A 19,911-nucleotide genomic window follows, 5' to 3' on the forward strand; every position below is an offset into this window, starting at 1 on the left:
ACCACTTTTCATCATACTCATCAATCATTGTGCAATTCTCACATGATGACCAGCTGCCCAGTGTGTACCTACATAGTGGACTTGTATGGAACATTTTTTTCATGCATTGACACTCTCACCACCACAATGAAACTGAGCTAGCAACAACAAAAAATTTTCAGGGATAGAGAGAGAGAGAGGAGTCAATCACCCTTGAACACTATCTTTCTCTAGAGAAAAAAGTCCTAAATTTCTAAAGTAATGTTTAAAAGCATATCGACGATATCATTTTGCCGTGTCGTGATCAATATATCAATAAATTGTGTAAATGCATTTGGACCACGATGTAGGAGCTTCATACAATAGTCTAATGATGGAGAATCAGTTTTCATTATATCGACAATCATTACCCGAGAAAATATCTTCCTTTGAATGGACAAATCTAGAAAATCGTCATCTAGAACTAAACGTTTTTCCATAAGCTCTAGATTCCCCATGATTCGCTCTTTCTCAAATCAATCCATTTTTTAGAGTCCTAACACTCTCGCAACCAACTTCAGACAAACCCGAATTTTTTCTACTCTAAGAAATATAAGCTAGTCTACTATAGAAAGAAAAATACCGTTGATTTAGAAACAATTTTATTGAGCATAATTACAACAATAATATTCACTGATGTATTTTGTTCTCATCAATATATTTCGATAGGACATCTAATGCTGACCGAAGTTTATTTATATGGAGAATATTCACTTTTCCAGCAAAATATAGTTGCTCCTCCTGCTTAGATTTTCTTAATGATATCACGTATCTGGCATACATATCGTCCCATTCAAGGCATATTCTACAGCCACCGGTTATTTCCACAGCCACATTGGGTACTCGTATATCATTGCTGCTGCCAGCTCCATCATTAATCTCCAATAATGTAAATGCACCACTCATTTTTCTCTACTAATATCCTCTCAAATAAACTATTCTCTCTGAATTCAATTCTCTTACTAATATGAATTGTAATGAAAACCATTCCCTTTATTCAAATCCTATCACCAAACAGGTTATCGTATATTGAGCAACCACCGAAATCTCTGATTGGCTCCTAAAAAATGTCTACGTCAAACTGTACAATCTTGTGCAATTCTTATCAATAACAAAAACCGTGCCAACTTTTTAAAATGTCCACGTGTAAGTGTAGTGTCAAAGCCGTGGGTTTTCCTTGCGTAATTCCATGTATTTTTTCATGTATTTTTGAAATCTTATATACTCTTACTACTGGGGGATCATTCGATTGGAAATCAAAAGTTTCAGTTCACTTATTAAGAGTCAAAAGTGATTGTAGAGCTTCCACCCCTAACCTCTTTTTGTCTCAAAAACATCCGATAAAAATTTCGAGATAGACATTTTATTTTAAGCATTTTAAAGGTTAAAAACTATGCCTCTACGGTTCACAACCCTCAGCCCCTGTTTCAAGGGCTGTAACTGTAAGTTACGGAAGTTGCCTGTTGTTAACTAATAAGTTTTTTTTATCAAGAAAATAGGGCGTGTTGGATCCTAGAACAAGAAAAAAAGTATGGAGTATTAAGGTCAAACCTTGTAGAAATGTCAAGAAGAATGCCAAACACAATCAAAAAAAAATTTTTCCTTATTGGTTGTGAAATGGAAATGCCAGCTATATCTAGAATTATAACTGCTGATTGTATCAGCAGTTACATCGTTCGGAAAATGTTTCGGAGCATCTTCAACTAAATCAAAAGGTACTATGTGCATCTAATTTTACAAGAAGACGTATCTGCCATATGTCGAGAACAGGTGAAAGTATAAACCTAAGGTTATGAAGTTTAAACTTTCAGGGCCTATTGAGGGAAAGTTGAAAAAAGGCTGGTGTGCAACCAGTTGCCCTCCCATGTCCTTTTTAGCTGCAATCTCCTCAAAGACATCTGATCAAAATTTGTTATCTAGATTCAAAAAGTTCAAATAATTTCAATACAGATATTTGTTACTCAACGTTCAGAAAAGTCTGACTCATCTGAAAAAAAGAGAAATAAATCTGCTTTAACTGTTTGTGACATCTGATTTTCATTTTTTTTTCCCAAAATAAACCAGAGCTTTCTTATGAAAGATCTTGACAGGCGTTTATATCATGACTTTAAAAACAAACAATTCCAACAAGATTGAACATATAAAGATTCTAACTTGTGTTTTACCCAATGATATTGCCTAATATTTTGAAAATACTGAAAAACTGAGTACGGTGGTTCAGTTGCACGAGGTTTTAGTTACACGAGGGTTCAGCTACACGGTGGTTCAGCTGCAGGGGGTATCAGCTATATAAGGGTTCAGCTACATGGGGGTTCGGTTAAATAGGGTTGAGTTGCGCGGGGGTTCAATTGCACGAAGTTTCAGTTACATCAGGTTCAGTTCCACGGTTGTTCAGTTACACAAGGGTTCAGTTGCACGGGGGATCAGTTGTACGGGGGCTCAGTTATATTAGGGTTCAGCTGCATGATGGTTCAGTTGCGCGGTGGTTCAGTTACAGGAGTTCACTTGCTTGGGGTTCAGTTGCACGGTGGTTCTATTACATGCACACCTGTTTCAGCACACCACTGGTGGGAACAAAAAAGGAGGATAATAAAAAAAGGAGGTGCATTATATTCCCCATGGGAAAAAGTAATATCCCTTGTTGCACAAGATGGGGGAAAGCAGATCCCCTAGTAGAGGTTTTCAACTAGAGTTATTCCCATGGTGCAGTTTTCGTTTCAATATGAGACAATATCTGCGGGGTTTCAGGATCATTTTCGAAGTTCCAGTAAACTTGTTTTCGCAATAAACTTTAACTGTTAATACTAGTTGAAATCATAGTTATTCAGCCTGAATCAACTTTAAATGCCAGTTCTTCTTTACATTACCCTTTTTTTAAATGCGTTTTGGAATTTTCTGTTAATATGGGGAAGAGTTTGTTTTTACTATGATTTGGCGAATACCAAAATCATGATGTGCATGATTCCGTCTTTGACGATAAGTTGAACTCGAGATTTTTTAAACATCTTTTATACGTCCAATCTTTCCTAATTTTGAAAATCTCTGAAGCAAACGATTTGAATTTCTCCATTAAGCAATTAAATTAATTTAAGAGGAGAATTATAGCTTGGCCTTTTTTGTTGTGTATATTCAGTTGACATGTCTTTGAGATGAAATAATTATTCAGGTTTAAAAAAAACACACCGATTTTATGTTGATTTGAAAATTGTGCCTCACTTCAGACAGAATTTCTGTTCCCAAGAATCCCACCCCACTTCCTGGCTGAAGAGCGAAGAAACAAAGAACAGCATTACCAGTAGGGACACTAAAGTCCGGTGCCGTACCCTTTACATTCTTTGCATAACTTCATTTTTGCTACGTCAAATTTCCTGGTTGGGTAGGAAAAATTAAGCTTGTTGTGTTTTCATTTGACATATACCTTTCGTTTTCTTATTAATTTTTACAAAAAGTGTGAGATATGTACTCTCTTTTACGGCACGGCAATATAGTGTTGATGCCATGGAATTATTTTTTTTTCGGTATAGTGCTACATAAAGAATGTAGGCAAATAATATAAGTTTGTTTTCAATAGGGACGTGAAGAGTGATTCTACCTCAAAAGTTTGCCCAGTTCCAGAAAATCTTGAAGATGAATTTCAGAAATTTTTTCCGAATGTCATCAATCAAATAATAAAACATTCAAACTGTCAGAATATTCCAAACGTAGCTAAGTGGATAAACAATGTAAGTATTTTTCTCTAATAATGGCACGGACAAATAATAAGTAAAAAGAAGAACAGAATGTATTTAACCAAAGAAGAGGAAAAGTATCAATTACGAGCTATTGATGATATGCAGGGTATAGATACTGGAACTGTTCCAGTGTTATGAGACGGTTTAGGGTGTCCTCTCTCTCACCAGTTTCGTCTTCCATCCCAGTAGAGGAGGGGGTGCTACTCAAGACAGGGCTCCTTATATGGGCATAGAACCACGTGGTTTATGGTTTTCTCACTGAGAATGAAAAAACAGTATTTTTCTCACTTGAAAAACAGGAATTTTGTCACATTTTTGTATGTTTTTATGGACTTTGTCAGTGAGAATTTGAAAAAACAGGAACTTTGTCACATTTATGTCTGTTTTTATGGACTTTGTCAGTGAGAATTTGAAAAACAGGAACTTTGTCACTTTCATGGATTATTGAGTCTAATGTGGGCAGGTCAATGACACTTCCTTCATGTTGTTGCTCTCAGCGAATGTTACGAGTTTCTAGGAATTTGGAACACCTGTGCTGTCGACCTCAATTCACCTATCGTGAATCAATAATTCCCCATAGAAACAACAAATTAATTCCCCTTTCTTGACAGATCAATCAACCAATGACATCATCTGTCAGACTTTAAAAATTTTCGCCTAGAAACGATTCTCCAGGAATATATCCAAGTCATTAATGTCATTGCCTCGGAAACAACTCTACTGGTCGAACTCCAAAAGATATTAATAACCGAACGCCATGGGAACAATTCTCCAAGAAACATCTTAGCGATGAATTGTTTTAGCGCGGGAATCAGGTTTCTTAGTAATTTGAAATGTGTCAGCGCAGAGATGCCAAACAAAAGGAACACGCTGAAATTACGTTTAGGGATTATTTGGGCGAAGCCATTTTAGCTATTTTATGGAATTATTTCGGCGAAACAGTCAGAGACATTTTAAAATATGATTTAAAAGATGATTTTAGAAGATGATTTGAGGGTGAAACTCTGTGGCCGTTATAATACACAAGTTCCATTTGAACAGTGTTGTGAGGTCCTCTACCCCAACCCCAATGGGTTCCAATCCCCCTACCCCAACCCCGAAGGAAGCCCCGGTACTCAAAAGTCCCCCAAGCTCCCAAAGGGCCTCCAGACCCCAAAGGCCCTCCCCAGACCACCAAAGGCCCTTCCCGGGCCCCCAAAGGACCATCGAGCTCCCAAAAGACCACCGGGGTCCCAAAGGCCTTCACCCGGTCCCCAAATGTCCCCCAGGCTCCCAACTGGCCCCCCCCGGACCCCCCAAGGCCCGCCCCCCGCCCCCCAATGTCCCCCCGGCGCCCCAAGGGCCCCGGACCTCCCAAGGCCCTCCCCCGATCCCCAAAGGTCCACCGGGCTCCCAAAGGACCAATCGGTCCTCAAGGGCCTCCAGACCCACAAAGGCTCTCCCCGGGCTCCCAAAGGACCACCCAGCCCTTGGTTTAGTTTTAGTTAAAAGTTTAGAGTGTTTTAGCTTAGAGTCATAACTTAGAGTTTTTGTTGAACCTCTAGTTTAGTTAAATGTTAGTTAAGAGTTTGATGTTTTACCTTTGAGGTTCAGTTAGAGTTTTAGTTTGGTTTATTTTTAGTTAAGAGTTTTTAGCTTTATCTTAGAGTCTTATCTTAGATTTTAAGTTAGAGTTGTTTTGTAGTTTAGTTTTAGTTAATATTTTATAGTTTTACCTTAGATTCTTACCTTAGAGTTTTAGTTAGAGTGGAAGTTTAGTTTAGTTACAGTTAAGAATTTAGTTTTAGCTTAGAGTCATAGCCTAGAGATTTACTTAAAGTTATAGTTTGGCTAAGTTTTAGTTAAGAGTTTTGAGTTTTAGCTTAGAGTCTTAGCTTAGAGTTTTTTTGTTAGAGTTCTAGTTTAGTTTAATTTTAGTTAAGAGTTTGATGTTTTACCTTTGAGTTTCAGTTAGAGTTCTAGTTTAGTGTAGTTTTAGTTAAGAGTTTAGAGTTTTTAGCTTAGAGTTTTTGTTGAAGTTCTAGTTTAGTTTAGTTTCAGTTAATAGTTTAGAGTTTTAGCTTAGAGTCTTAGCTTAGAGTTTTTGTTAGAGTTCTAGTTTAGTTTAATTTTATTTAAGAGTTTGATGTTTTACCTTTGAGTTTCAGTTAGAGTTTTAGTTTGGTTTAGTTTTATTTAAGAGTTTAGAGTTTTTAGCTTAGAGTCTTAGGTTAGATTTTTTGTTTAAGTTCTTGATTTATTTACTTTTTGTTAAGAGTTCGGTGTTATAACTTAGAGTCTTAGCCTATAGTTTGTGTTATAGTTCTAGTTTATTTTCGTTTTAGTTAAGAGTTTGTGTTTTTGGATCAGTCCTAAATTCGAGTTTTTTTGTTAGAATTCTATTGTAGTTTAATTTTATTTAATAGTTTAATTTTTTTACAATTTAGTTTCATTTATATTTTTATTTTATTTTTAGTTAAGATTTTGTTGTTTTAAATGATATTATTATATTATAGTTTTAATTTTATTTCTATTTTAGTTTAGTTTTAGTTAAGATTTTAGAATTTTAGCTTAGAGTTTTTTTGTTAGAGTTCTAGTTTAGTTTAATTTTAGCTAAGAGTCTGATTTTTTACCTCTGAGTTTCAGTTAGAGTTCTAGTTTAGTTTTAGTTAAGAGTTTGGTGTTTTACCTTAATGTCTTAGATTAGAGTTTTCAGTTAGAGTTCTAGTTTAGTTTAGTTTTGGTTAAGAGTTTAGAATTTTAGCTTAGAGTCTTAGCTTAGAGTATTTTTTAGAATTTTAGTTTATTTTAGTTTTGTTCACTATCAGAGAGTTTTTGTTTCAGTTTATTTTTATTTTAGTTTTAGTTAATAGTTTAGATTCTTATCCTATAGTCAAAGCCAAGAGTTCTTTGTTGTTTTGTATTGTTGTTTTTCATAAGATATTATATTTTAATCTTATACCAAATACTTATATTAGAGTTTTTGTTATAGTTCTAGTTTAGTTAACATGTAGTTAAGAGTTTAGAGTTTTATCTTAGAGACCTAGCTTAGAGTTTTAGTTTAGTTTAGTTTTAGTTAAGATTTTATAGTTTTATCTTAGAGTCTTAGCAGAGAGTTTTTTTTAGAGTTCTAGTTTAGTTTAGTTTTAGTTAAGAGTTTAGAGTTTTAGCCTAGAGTCTTATATCAGAGTTTTTGTTAGAGTTATAGTTTAGTTTTAGTTATGAGTTTGTAATTCTATATTAGATTACTAGATTAGAGTTTTATGTTAGAGTTCTAGTTTGATTTAGCTTTTGTTAAGAGTTTAGAGTTTTTAGCTGTCAGTCATAGCTTAGAGTTTTTGTTGAAGTTCTAGTTTAGTTTAGTTTTAGGTAATAGTTTAGAGTTTTAGCTTAGAGTCTTAGCATAGAGGTTTTGTTAGAGTTGAAGTTTAGTTTAGTAATAGTTAAGAGTTTAGAGTTTTAGCATAGAGTCTTAGCTTAGAGTTTTTGTTAGAAATCTAGTTTAGTTTACATATAGTTAAGAGTTTTACCTTAGAGACCTAGCTTAGAGTTTTAGTTTAGTTTAGTTTTAGTTAAGAGTTTAGAGTTTTTTAGCTTAGAGTCTTAGTTTAGAGTTTTTGTTAGATTTCTAGTTTAGTTTAGTTTTAGTTAAGAGTTTGGTGTTTTAACTTAGAGTTTTTTTTGAAGTTCTAGTCTAGTTTAGTTTTAGATAATAGTTTAGAATTTTAGCTTAGAGTCTTAGCTTAGATTTTTTTGTTAGAGTTCTAGTTTATTTTAGTTTTAGTTAAGAGTTTAGAGTTTTTAGCTGAGAGTCATATCATAGAGTTTTTGTCGAAGTTCTAGTTTAGTTTAGTTTTAGTTAAGAGTTTAGAGTTTTAGCTTAGAGTCTTAGCTTAGAATGTTTGTTAGAGTTGAAGTTTATTTTAGTTTTAGTTAAGAGATAAGAGTTTTTAGCTTAGAGTCTTAGCTTAGAGTTTTTGTTAGAGTTCTAGTTTAGTTTAGATATAGTTAAGACTTTGGAGTTTTACCCTAGGGACTTAGCATAGAGTTTTGTTAGAGTTGAAGTTTAGTTTAGTAATAGTTAGAGTTTAGAGTTTTAGCATAGAGTCTTAGCTTAGAGTTTTTGTTAGAGTTCTTGTTTAGTTTACATATAGTTAAGAGTTTGGAGTTTTACCTTAGAGACATAGCTTAGAATTTTAGTTTATTTTAGTAATATTTAATAGATTATATTTTTAGCTTAGAGTCTTAGCTTAGAGTTTTTGTTAGAGTTCTAGTTTAGTTATAGTCAAGAGTTTGGTGTTTTAACATAGAGACTTAGCTTAGAGTTTTAGTTTAGTTTAGTTAAGATTTTAGAGTTTTAGCTTAGAGTATTAGCAGAGTTATTTTTTTAGAGTTCTAGTTTAGTTTAGTTTTTGTTAAGATTTGAGATTTTGGGAAATTTGTATTATCTCGGAGCTTTTGCTGGAATTCTGTTTTATTTCTTCTGCATTTTTGATTTTATAGTATTAGTAGTAGATTCTTAGTTTAAAGTTTTTTGTTTTATTTATATTTTATCTTAGATTCTTAGATTATAATTATAGTTTTAATTAGAGTTATAGTTTATTTTATTTTTAGTTAAGAGTTTAGAGTTTTAGCTTAGAGTCTTAGCTTAGAGTTTTTGTTAGAGTTCTAGTTTAGTTAAGTTTTAGTTAAGAGTTTAGAGTTTTAGCTTAGAGTCTTAGCTTAGAGTTTTTGTTATAGTTCTAGTTTAGTTTAGTTTTAGTTAAGAGTTTGGTGTTTTACCCTAGAGACTTAGCTTAGAATTTTAGTCTAGTTTAGTTTTAATTAAGAGTTTAGAGTTTTAGCTTAGGGTCTCAGCTTAGAGTTTTTGCTAGAGTTCTAGTTTAGTTTAGTTTTAGTTAAGACTTTAATGTTTTTAGATTCGAGTCTTAGTTTAGAGTTTTTGTTCAAGTTTAGTTAAGTTTTTGTTTAGAGTTTTAGCTTAGACTTAGAGTTTTAATTAGAGTTCTATCTTAGTTTGGTTAGCTAAGAGTTTAGAGTTTTACCATAAAGTCATAGCTTAGAGTTTTTGTTAGAGTTCTAGTTTAGTTTAGTTCTAGTTAATAGTTTTGAGTTTTAGATTAGAGTCTTAGCTTAGAGTTTTAGTTAGAGTTGAAGTTTAGTTTAGTTACTTTTAAGAATTTAGAGTTTTAGCTTAGAGTCATAGCTTAGAGTTTTACTTTAAGTTATAGTTCGGTTAAGTTTTAGTCCAGAGTTTCGACTTTTAGCTGAGTCTTAGCTTAGAGTTTTTGCTAGAGTTCTAGTTTAGTTTAGTTTTACTTAAGAGTTTAGAGTTTTACCTTAGAGTCCTAGCTTAGAGTTTTTGTTAGAGTTCTAGTTTAGTTTAATTTTAGTTAAGAATTTGATATTTTACCTTTGAGTTTCAGTTAGAGTTTTAGTTTAGTTTACTTTTAGTTAAGAGTTTAGCGTTTTACCTTGGAGTCTTAGCTTAGAGTTTTAGTTAGAGTTCTAGTTTTGTTTAGTTTTAGTTAAGAGTTTAGAATTTTAGCTTAGAGTCTTAGCTCAGAGTTTTTGTTAAAGTTCTAGTTTATTTTAGTTTTAGTTAATAGTTTAAGAGTTTTACATTTGAGTTTTTTTTTTTTTTAAGAAGAAGAAGATTTTATTTAATTAAATCAACATAACAAAAAACATATACCCCCAACAGAGAGAAAAGCTCGTAAAATTGGGTATTAATAATAATAAAAAAAAAAATAAAAAAAACAAAAAAAAAACATTTCCTCATCATAACAAAAGAGAGAAAGAAAAAAAACCTGGTTAAAGAAAAAAACAAAAAACATAACAAACATAAAGAAAACAAACGCTGGACAAGTGGGGCATGGAAGGCCATCCCAACATGGGTAACAAATATAAACAAAAAAAATAATAATAATAAAAAAAAAATTTCTATTCCACCATCACAGGTCAATACATAATTTTAATATTTTCTTCCTTAGACCTGATATTTGCCAAAATGACTCAATTTGAATTCTATCTTTCAGCCTATATTTATTTGAAAGAAATGGTATTTGGTATCTAATTGAAAATCTAGATCTTTCACAATTAACAAAGGGAATTCGATATGTTCCAGAACACCTAAGAGCCGAAGGAGGGGGCAGAATCAACAGACATTTTTCATAAAAATAACTACTAGGATCTTGTATTTTAAAATGCCATATTGATATATTAAGTTCTCTTATATGTTTCAGATCTAATAAATTCAAGAAAAGAAATAATGTTTCAGTTTCCGATGCATCTCTAAGTTTTGATGGACGATGTAAAAAATTTCCAATTTGGACAAGGTAAAAATATTCAAAGTATTCTCACTGCTTTATTTTGAAGGATCTGTAGGTGTTTTATAGTCGTCCAAAAAGTATTTAAATAAATAATTTTGCAATAATTTAAATAAGGAGCAATCAAAGAATGATAAATTATTTTTAAAATTGAAAATGGAAAAACATGTTGCAAACGATACATAGACCCAATATTTTGCGAAAGTTTCACCCTTAAATGATCAATATGATTTTGAAATGACAAAAGGGGATCAATAAAAACTCCTAAATAACGATATGATTGAACTCTACGTATTTTATGCTCACCAACTTGAAGCTCCTGACATGAAATTTTTTTAGTAGCACGTTTTGAATGACCAAAAACCATAAATTCAGTCTTCTTAAAATTCGGTACTAAATAATTAGAAACAAACCATCGATTAACTGAATCTAACAGTGTTAAACAGATTTTGAATCAATGTAGATGAATCCTTCGCTTTAACAGAAACAGCTGTGTCATCTGCAAATAAAATTGCAAGACCATTATTTCCCTGCAAACATCGTGGGAGATCATTAATATACATCAAAAATAAAAGCGGACCTAATACCGATCCTTGTGGGATACCAATATCTTCAAGATCATTTAAACTAGACAAATGTCCATCAACATCTACCACGATTTTACGTCCATAAAGGTATGATCTTATTATTTCTAGTCCTTTCCCTCTTATACCAGAATTTTCCATTTTATCAAAAAGAATTTCATGGTTTAAAGTGTCAAATGCTTTTTTAACATCATAAAAAACAGTAGATACATGATAATTACTATCTAAGCAGTCATTTATTTCTAATACAAGAGCTGCAACTGCTTGTTCCGTCGAATGGCCTGCCCTAAATCCAAACTGATATTTGGTAAAAAAATTTATTTTATCTAGATAATTAGTAATCCTTCCTTTTAAAATTTTTTCCAATACTTTAGACAATGGTGATAAAATTGCAATAGGACGATAATTATTTGTATCAGATTTATCTCCTTTTTTATGCAATGGTATTACACGTGCAATTTTCCATCTTTTAGGAAATGTACCTGTTAGAGTTCTAGTTTAGTTTAGTTTTAGTTAAGAGTTTAGAGTTTTTAGCTTAGAGTCTTAGCTTAGAGTTTTTGTTGAAGTTCTAGTTTAGTTTAAGTTAATATCTTAGAGTTTTTGTTAGAGTTCTGGTTTATTTTAATTTTATTTAATTGTTTATAGTTTTATATTTGAGTTTTTTTGTTATAGTTATATTTTCTTTTAATTTTAGTTAATATTTTTATTTTTTTTAACTTTGAGTTTCAATTAGAGTTCTAGTTTAGTTTTAGTTAAGAGTTTGTTGTTTTACCTTAGAGTTACAATTAGAGTTCTATTCTAGTTTTATTTAAGAGTGTAGGTTTTTAATTTAGAGTACTATCTTCGAGTTTCTTTGTTAGGGTAATATTTTATTTTAATTCTAGTTAAGCTTTTGATTTTTTAAATATTATTTGAAGTTAGAGCTCTATTTTATTTTTAGTTAATAGTTTTGTGTTGTAACTTAGACTCTTAGCTTAGAGTTTTTAGGTAGAGTTCTAGTTTAGTTTAGTTTTGGTAAAGAATTTAGAATTTCAGCTTAGAGTCTTATCTTAGAGTTTTTTAGAGTTCTAGTTTATTTTAGTTTTAGTTAAGAGTTTAGTTTTTATCATAGAGTCTTAGCTTAGAGTTTTTGTTGAATTTTTAGTTTATTTTAGTTTTAGTTAATAGTTTAGAGTTTTAGATTAGAGTCATAGCTTGGAGTTTTTGTTAGAGTTGAAGTTTAGTTTAGTAATAGTTAAGAGTTTGGTGTTTTACCGTAGAGTCAAAGCTTAGAGTTTTAGTTAGAGTTCTAGTTTAGTTTAGTTTTAGATGATAGTTTAGAATTTTAGCTTAGACTCTTAGCTTAGAGTTTTTGTTAGATTTCTAGTTTAGTTTAGTTTTAGTCAAGAGTTTAGAGTTTTTAGCTTAGATTCATAGCTTAGAGTTTTTGTTGAAGCTATAGTTTAGTTTAGTTTTAGTTAAGAGATTATATTTTTAGCTTATATTCTTAGCTTAGAGTTTTTGTTAGAGTTATAGTTTAGTTTAGTTTTAGTTAAGAGTTTAGAGTTTTAGTTTAGAGTCTTAGTTAGTTTAGAGTTATAGTTAGAATTAAAGTTTAGTTTAGTTACAGTTAAGAATTTAGAGTTTTTAGCTTAGAGTCGTAGTTTAGAGTTTTTGTTATAGTTCTAGTTTAGTTTAGTTAAGAGTTTAGAGTTTTATCATAGAGTCATAGGTTAGAGTTTTTGTTGAAATTGAAGTTTAGTTTAGTCATAGTTAAGAATTTAGAGTTTTTATCTTAGCGTCATAGCTTAGAGTTTTTGAAGTTCTAGTTTAGTTTAGTTAAGAGTTTAGAGTTCCACCTTAGAGTCTTAGCTTAGAGTTTTACTTAGAGTTAAAGTTTAGTTTACTTATAGTTAAGGGTTTAGAGTTTTAGCTTGGAGTCTTAGCTTAGAGTTTTAGTTAGAGTTCTAGCTTAGTTTAGTTTTAGTTAAGAGTTTAGAGTTTTACCTTAAAGTCTTGGCTTATTGTTTTATTTATAGTTCTAGTTTATTTTAGTTCTAGTTAAGAGTTTTGAGTTTCACATTAAAGTCTTAGATTAGAGTTTTAGTTAGGGTTGTAGTTTTGTTTATTTTAGTTTTAGTTAATAGTTTAGAATATTATCTTAGAGTCTTAGCTTAGAGTTTTAGTTAGAGTTATTGTTTAGTTTAGTTTTAGTTAAGAGTTATAGCTTTAGCATAGAATCTTAGCTTAGAGATTTAGTTAGAGTTGAAGTTTAGTCCAAACTAGCATAACCACAAAATTACACAATATTGCATAGAAATACCAAAACCATAGGTTAGGTTAGGTCAGGTTAGAAGTTTGGTTTCTCCACGTTTAAGTTAGGTTAGATTAGGTTAGCTTATCATGAGTGCTCATGATAAGCTAACCTAATCTAACCTAACTTAAACGTGGAGAATGAGTGAATGAGTGAATGAGTGCTCATGATAAGCTAACCTAATCTAACATAACTTAGACGTGGAGAAACCAGACTTCTAACCTGACCTACCCTAACCTATGGTTTTGGTATTTCTAAGCAATATTGCGTAATTTTTTGATTATGCTAGTTTGGACTAAACTTCAACTCTAACTAAATCTCTAAGCTAAGATTCTATGCTAAAGCTATAACTCTTAACTAATACTAAACTAAACAATAACTCTAACTAAAACTCTAAGCTAAGACTCTAATCTAAAATTATAAACTCTTAACTATAACTAAACTAAACGAAACTTCAACCCTAACTAAAACTCTATTCTAAGACTGTAAGGTAAAACTCAAAACTCTTAACTAAAACTAAACTATAACTATAAATGAAAAAATTAGCTAATGCTTTAATTTACCACAAAAAACTATTAGCTAAAACTAAACTCAGCTAGAAAACCAAATAAGACTCTAAACTATGACTCAAATCTAGAATTATAAAACCATACCTGTGAATAAACTAAACTTAACCTCCTACTAAAAATTTAGGCCAAGAATCTGAGGTTAACTTCTAAACTCTTAACTAAACTAAACCTGAACGTTAAAATATACAACATATTACTATAATATGTAAACTCTAAATTATTAACTATTCCTAAACTAAACTTCAACTTCAACAAAAACTCTAATCTATGAATCTACGATAAACTCTATACTCTTAACTAAACTAGGTCTCTAACAAAAACTCTAAACTACGACTCTAAGCTAAAAACTCAAAATTCTTAACTATAACTAAACTAAACTTCAACTCTAACTATAACTCTTAGCTAATACTATAAGCTAAAACTCTAAACTCTTAACTAAAACTAAACTAAACTAAAACTATAACAAAAACTCTAAGCTAAGAATCTAAGCTAAAACTATAATCTCTTAACTAAAACTAAACTAAACTATAGCTTCAACAAAAACTCTAAGCTATTAATCTAATCTAAAAACTCTAAACTCTTGACTAAAACTAAACTAAACTAGAACTCTAACTAAAACTCTAAGATAATACTCTAAGCTTAAACTACAAAATCTAATATAAAACTAAACTAAACTAGGAATATAATAAAGACTACAGTATTTGACTCTACTTTCAAACCCCTAGCTCGTAAATATTGTTAAACTAAATTTCGACTCAAACAAAAAATCCGATATAAGACACTAGGCTGAGAATCTAAAATATTAACTAAAATTAAAATAAACTAAAAGTTCAACAAAAACTCTAAGCTAAGACTCTATGGTAAAAACTAAAGTCTTAACTAAAACTAAAATAAACTAGAACTCTAAAAAAACTCTAAGCTAAGAATCTAAGCTGAAATTCTAAATTCTTAACAAAAACTAAACTAAACTAGAACTCTAACTAAAAACTCTAAGCTAAGACTATAAGGTAAAACACCAAAATATTAACTAAAACAAAAATATAACTCTAACTTAAACTCTAATCTCAAACAAAAAAATATTAAAAAAAACTAAACTATAACTATAATTGAAAATCAAGGGTAAAAAAAATAAAACTCTTGACTAAAATTAAACTAAAATTGAACTCTAACAAAAAAACTCTAAGCTAAAACTCTAAACTCTTAAATAAAATTAAACTAAACTAGAACTCCAACAAAAACTCTAAGCTATTAACTAAAATTAAACTAAACTAGAACTTCAACAAAAACTCTAATATAAGACTCTAAGCTAAAAACTCTAAACTCTTAACTAAAACTAAACTAAACTAGAACTCTAATTGAAACTCAAATGTAAAACTCCAAACTATTAACTAAAACTAAAATAAACTAGAATTGTAACGAAAACTCTGAACTAATACTCTAATATAAAATTCTAAACTCCTAACTAAAAATGAACAAAACTAGAACTCTAACTACAACTCTAAGCTAAGACTCCAAGGTAAAACGCTAATCTCTTAACTAAAATTAAACTAAACTAGACCTCTAACTGAAACTCAAAGGTAAAATATCAAATTTTTAACTAAAATTAAACTAAACTATAACTCTAACAAAAACTCTAAGCTAGGACTCTAAGGTAAGACTCTAAACTCTTAACTAAAACTAAACTAAACTAGAACTCTAGCAAAAACTCTAAGCTAAGACTCAGCTAAATATTGAAACTCTTAACTAAAACTTAACCAAACTATAAATTTAAGTAAAACTCTCAGCTATGACTCTAAGCTAAAACTCTAAATTCTTAAAAGTAACTAAACTAAACTTCAACTCTAACAAAAACTCTAAGCTAAGACTCTATGGTAAAACTCTAAAGTCTTAACTAGAACTAAACTAAACTAGAACTCTAACAAAAACTCTAAGCTAAGACTCTATGGTAAAACTCTAAACTCTTAGCTAAACAAACTAAACTATAACTATAATTAAAACTATAAGTATAAGCTAAAACTCTAAACTAAAACTTAAATAGACTTGAACAAAAACTCTAAACTAAGACTCGAAGCTAAAAACATTAAAGTCTTAACTAAAACTAAACTAAACTAGAACTCTAGCAAAAACTCTAAGCTGAGACCCTAAGCTAAAACTCTAAACTCTTAAGTAAAACTAAACTAGACTAAAACTCTAAGCTAAGTCTCTAGGGTAAAACACCAAACTCTTAACTATAACTAAATTAAACTAGAACTATAACAAAAACTCTAAGATAAGATTCTAAGCTAAAACTCTAAACTCTTAACTAAAACTAAACTAAACTAGAACTCTAACAAAAACTCTAAGCTAAGACTCTAGGCTAAAACTCTAAACTGTTAACTAAAACTTAACTAAACTAGAACTCTAATTAAAACTCTAAGTCGAAGCTAAAACTCTAAAATAAACTAGAACTTCAACAAAAAACTTTAAACTAAGACTCTAAGCTAAAAACACTAAACTCTTAACTGAAACTAAACTAAACTAGAACTATAACAAAAACTCCAAGATAAGACTCTAAGCTAAAACTCTAAACTCTTAACTAAAACTAAACTAAACTAGAACTCTAACAAAAACTCTCTGCTAAGAATCTAAGCTAAAACTCTAAAATCTTAACTAAAACTAAAATACAACTCTAAGCTAAGTCTCTATGGTAAAACACCAAACTCTTAACTATAACTAAACTAAAATACAACTCTAACAAAAACTCTAAGCTAAGACTCGAAGCTAAAATAATAAAATATTAAAAATTACTAAACTAAAATAAAAATCTAACCTAGGTCTCTAGGTTAAAACTCCAAACTAAAAACTATCAGTAAACTAAAATAGAATTCTAACAAAACTATAAGATATGACTCTATGCGAAAACTCTAAACTCTTAACTTTAAATAAGCTAAACTAAGGATATAACAAAAAAACTAATCTGAGACCCAAGGTTCTGACTCAATAGAATGAGCTATATCTAAACTAAGATATAACTCAAAAAAAACCTATAGGATACGTTTACAAGATAACATCTCTAAGATATTAACTAATACTGAAATAAAATTCAACTCTAACAAAAATTCTGAGATAAGACTCTAAGATAAAAATCTAAAATATAAACTAAAACTGTACTAATATAGAACTTAGACAAAAACTCTCGGCTATGACTCTCAGCTAAAAACTCTAAACTCTTAACTAAAACTAAAATAAACTAGAACTCTAACAAAAAACTCTAAGCTAAGACTCTAAGCTAAAATTCTAAACTCTTATCTAAAACTGAATTAAACTATAAATTCAACAAAAACTCTAAGGTAAAACACCAAACTATTAACTAAAACTAAACTAAACTAGAACTCTAAAAAAAACTCTAAACTAATAATATAAGCTAAAAAAACTCTAAACTCCAAACTACAGCCAAACTAGGCTAAACCTTTAAGCAAAGTCTCTGAGGTAAAACTCCAAACTCCTAGCTATGTGTAAAATAAACTAGAAATCTAACAAAAACTCTAAGCTAAAACTCTAAGCTAAAAATCTAAACTCTTAACTATTACTAAACTAAACTTCAACTCTAACAAAAACTCTAAGCTAAGACTCTAAGATAAAACTCTAAACTATTAACTAAAACTAAACTAAACTAGAACTTCAACAAAAACTCTAAGCTATGACTCACAGCTAAAAACTCTAAGCTCTTAACTAAAACTAAAAAAAACTAGAACTCTAACATAAAACTCTAAGCTAAGACTCTAAGATAAAATTCTAAACTCTTAACTAAAACTAAACTAGAACTCTAACAAAAACTCTGAGATAAGACTCTAGGCTAAAACTCTAAACTCTTAACTAAAACTAAACTAAACTAGAACTCTAACAAAGACTCTCTGCTAAGACTCTAAGCTAAAACTCTAAAATCTTAACTAAAACTAAACTAAACTAAAACTCTAAGCTAGGTCTCTAAGATAAAACTCTAAACTCTTAACTACATGTAAACTAAACTAGAACTCTAACATAAACTCTAAGCTAAGACTCTATGCTAAAACTCTAAACTCTTAACTATTAATAAACTAAACTTCAACTCTAACAAAAACTCTAAGCTAAGACTCTAATCTAAAACTCGAAAATATTAAATAAAAATAAAATAAACTAAAACTTAGACAAAAACTATAAACTCTTAGATAAAAATAGGATAAAATAGAACTATAAAAAAAGCTCTAATATAAGACTCTAAGATAAAATTCTAGACTATTAGCCAAAACTAAACTAAACTGGAACTCTAACTAAAAACTATAAGCTAAGACATTAAGGTAAAACACCAAACTCTTAACTAAAACTAAACTAGAACTCTAACTGAAACTCAGAGGTAAAAAATCAAACTCTTAGCTAAAATTAAACTAAACTAGAACTCTAACAAACAAACTCAAAGCTAAAATTCTAAAATCTTAACTAAAACTAAACTAAACTAGAACTCAAATTAAAACTCTAAGCTAAGACTCTAAGGTAAAACACCAAACTCTTAACTAAAACTAAACTAAAACTCTAACTGAAAATCAAATGAAAAAAAATCAAACTATTAACTAAAATTAAACTAAACTAGAACTCTAACAAAAAAAACTCTAAGCTAAGACTAAGCTAAAACTCTAAACTCTAAAATAAAATTAAACTAAACTAGAACTCTAACAAAAAATCTAAGCTAAGACTCTAAGCTAAAACTCTAAACTATTAACTAAAACTAAACTAAACTAGAACTTCAATAAAAACTCTAATCTAATACTCTAATCTAAAAACTCTAAATTCTTAAATAAAACTAAACTAACATATAACTCTAACTGAAACTCAAAGTTAAAACATCAAACTATTAACTAAAACTAAACTAAACTAGAACTCTAACAAAAACTCTAAGTTAAGACTCTAAGCTAAAACTCTAAACTATTAACTGAAACTAAACTAAACTAGAACTTCAACAAAAACTCTAAGCTAAAAACTCTAAACTAAAACTAAAATAAACTAGAACTCTAACTGAAACTCAAAGGTAAAACATCAAACTCTTAACTAAAATTAAACTAGACTAGAACTCTAACAAAAAAACTCTAAGCTAAGACTCTAAACTAAAACTCAAAACTCTTAACTAAAACTTAGTCAAACTATTACTTTAAGTAAAACTCTAGGCTATGACTCTAAGCTAAAACTCTAAATTCTTAACTGTGACTAAACTAAACTTCCACTCTAACTAAAACTCTAAGGTAAGACTCTAAGGTAAAACTCTAAACTCTTAACTAAAACTAAACTACACAATAACTCTAACTTAAACTCTAAGCTAAGACTCTAATCTAAAACTACAAACTCTTAACTAAAACTAAACCAAACTAAAACTCTAACTGAAACTCAAAGGTAAAACATCAAACTCTTAACTAAAATTTAACTAAACTAGAAGTTCAACAAAAACTCTAAGTTATGACTCTAAGCTAAAACACTATACTTCTAACTAAAACTAAACCAAGGGCTGGCTGGTCCTTTGGGAGCCAGGGGAGAGCCTTTGTGGGTCTGGAGGCCCTTGAAGACCGATTGGTCCTTTGGGAGCCCAGTGGACCTTTGGGGATCGGGGAAGGGCCTTTGGGGGTCCGTGGCCCTTGGGGCGCGTGGGGGACCTTTGGGGACGGGGGGAGGGCGTTTGGGGGTCGGGGGGGGCCAGTTGGGAGCCTGGGGGCCATTTGGGGACCGGGTGACGGCTTTTGGGACCCCGGTGGTCTTTTGGGAGCTCGATGGGCGTTTGGGGGCCCGGGGAGGGCCTTGGGGGGTCGGGGGAGGGCCTTTGGGGTCTGGGGGCCCTTTGGGAGCTTGGGAGACCTTTGAGTACCGGGGCTTCCTTCAGAGTTGGGGTAGGGGGATTGGAACCCATTGGGGTTGGGGTAGAGGACCTCACAACACTGTTCAAATGGAACTTGTGTATTATAACGGCCACAGAGTTTCACCCTCAAATTCTCTTCTAAAATCATCTTTTAAATCATATTTTAAAATGTCTCTGACTGTTTCGCCGAAATAATTCCATAAAATGGCTAAAATGGCTTCACCCAAATAATCCCTAAACGTAATTTCAGCGTGTTCCTTTTGTTTGGCATCTCTGCGCTGACACATTTCAAATTACTAAGAAACCTGATTCCCGCACTAAAACAATTCATCGCTAAGATGTTTCTTGGAGAATTGTTCCCATGGCGTTTGGTTATTAATATCTTTTGGAGTTCGACCAGTAGAGTTGTTTCCGAGGCAAAGACATTAATGACTTGGATCTATTCCTGGAGAATCGTTTCTAGGCGAAAATTTTTAAAGTCTGACAGATGATGTCATTGGTTGATTGATCCGTCAAGAAAGGGGAATTAATTTGTTGTTTCTAAGGGGAAT

The 19,911-nt window shown here is 30.8% G+C and overlaps 1 protein-coding gene across 2 annotated transcripts in view; it reads left to right on the plus strand.

Moving 5' to 3' along the window:
* Positions 1-19,911, plus strand: part of LOC148944323 (farnesyl diphosphate synthase-like) — a 169,224-nt gene that overhangs the window by 62,753 nt on the left and 86,560 nt on the right. For both annotated transcript variants that reach the window (XM_089100074.1, XM_089100075.1), the window contains exon 2: positions 3,590-3,740. In XM_089100074.1, the coding sequence (XP_088956200.1) occupies positions 3,590-3,740 (151 nt within the window). The remainder of the gene's footprint in view (positions 1-3,589; positions 3,741-19,911) is intronic.

The sequence above is a fragment of the Artemia sp. Qi Xiang Cuo genome, chromosome 14 (assembly GCF_049724085.1).
Source record: "Artemia sp. Qi Xiang Cuo chromosome 14, ASM4972408v1, whole genome shotgun sequence".
Classification (NCBI taxonomy): Eukaryota; Metazoa; Arthropoda; class Branchiopoda; order Anostraca; family Artemiidae; genus Artemia; species Artemia sp. Qi Xiang Cuo.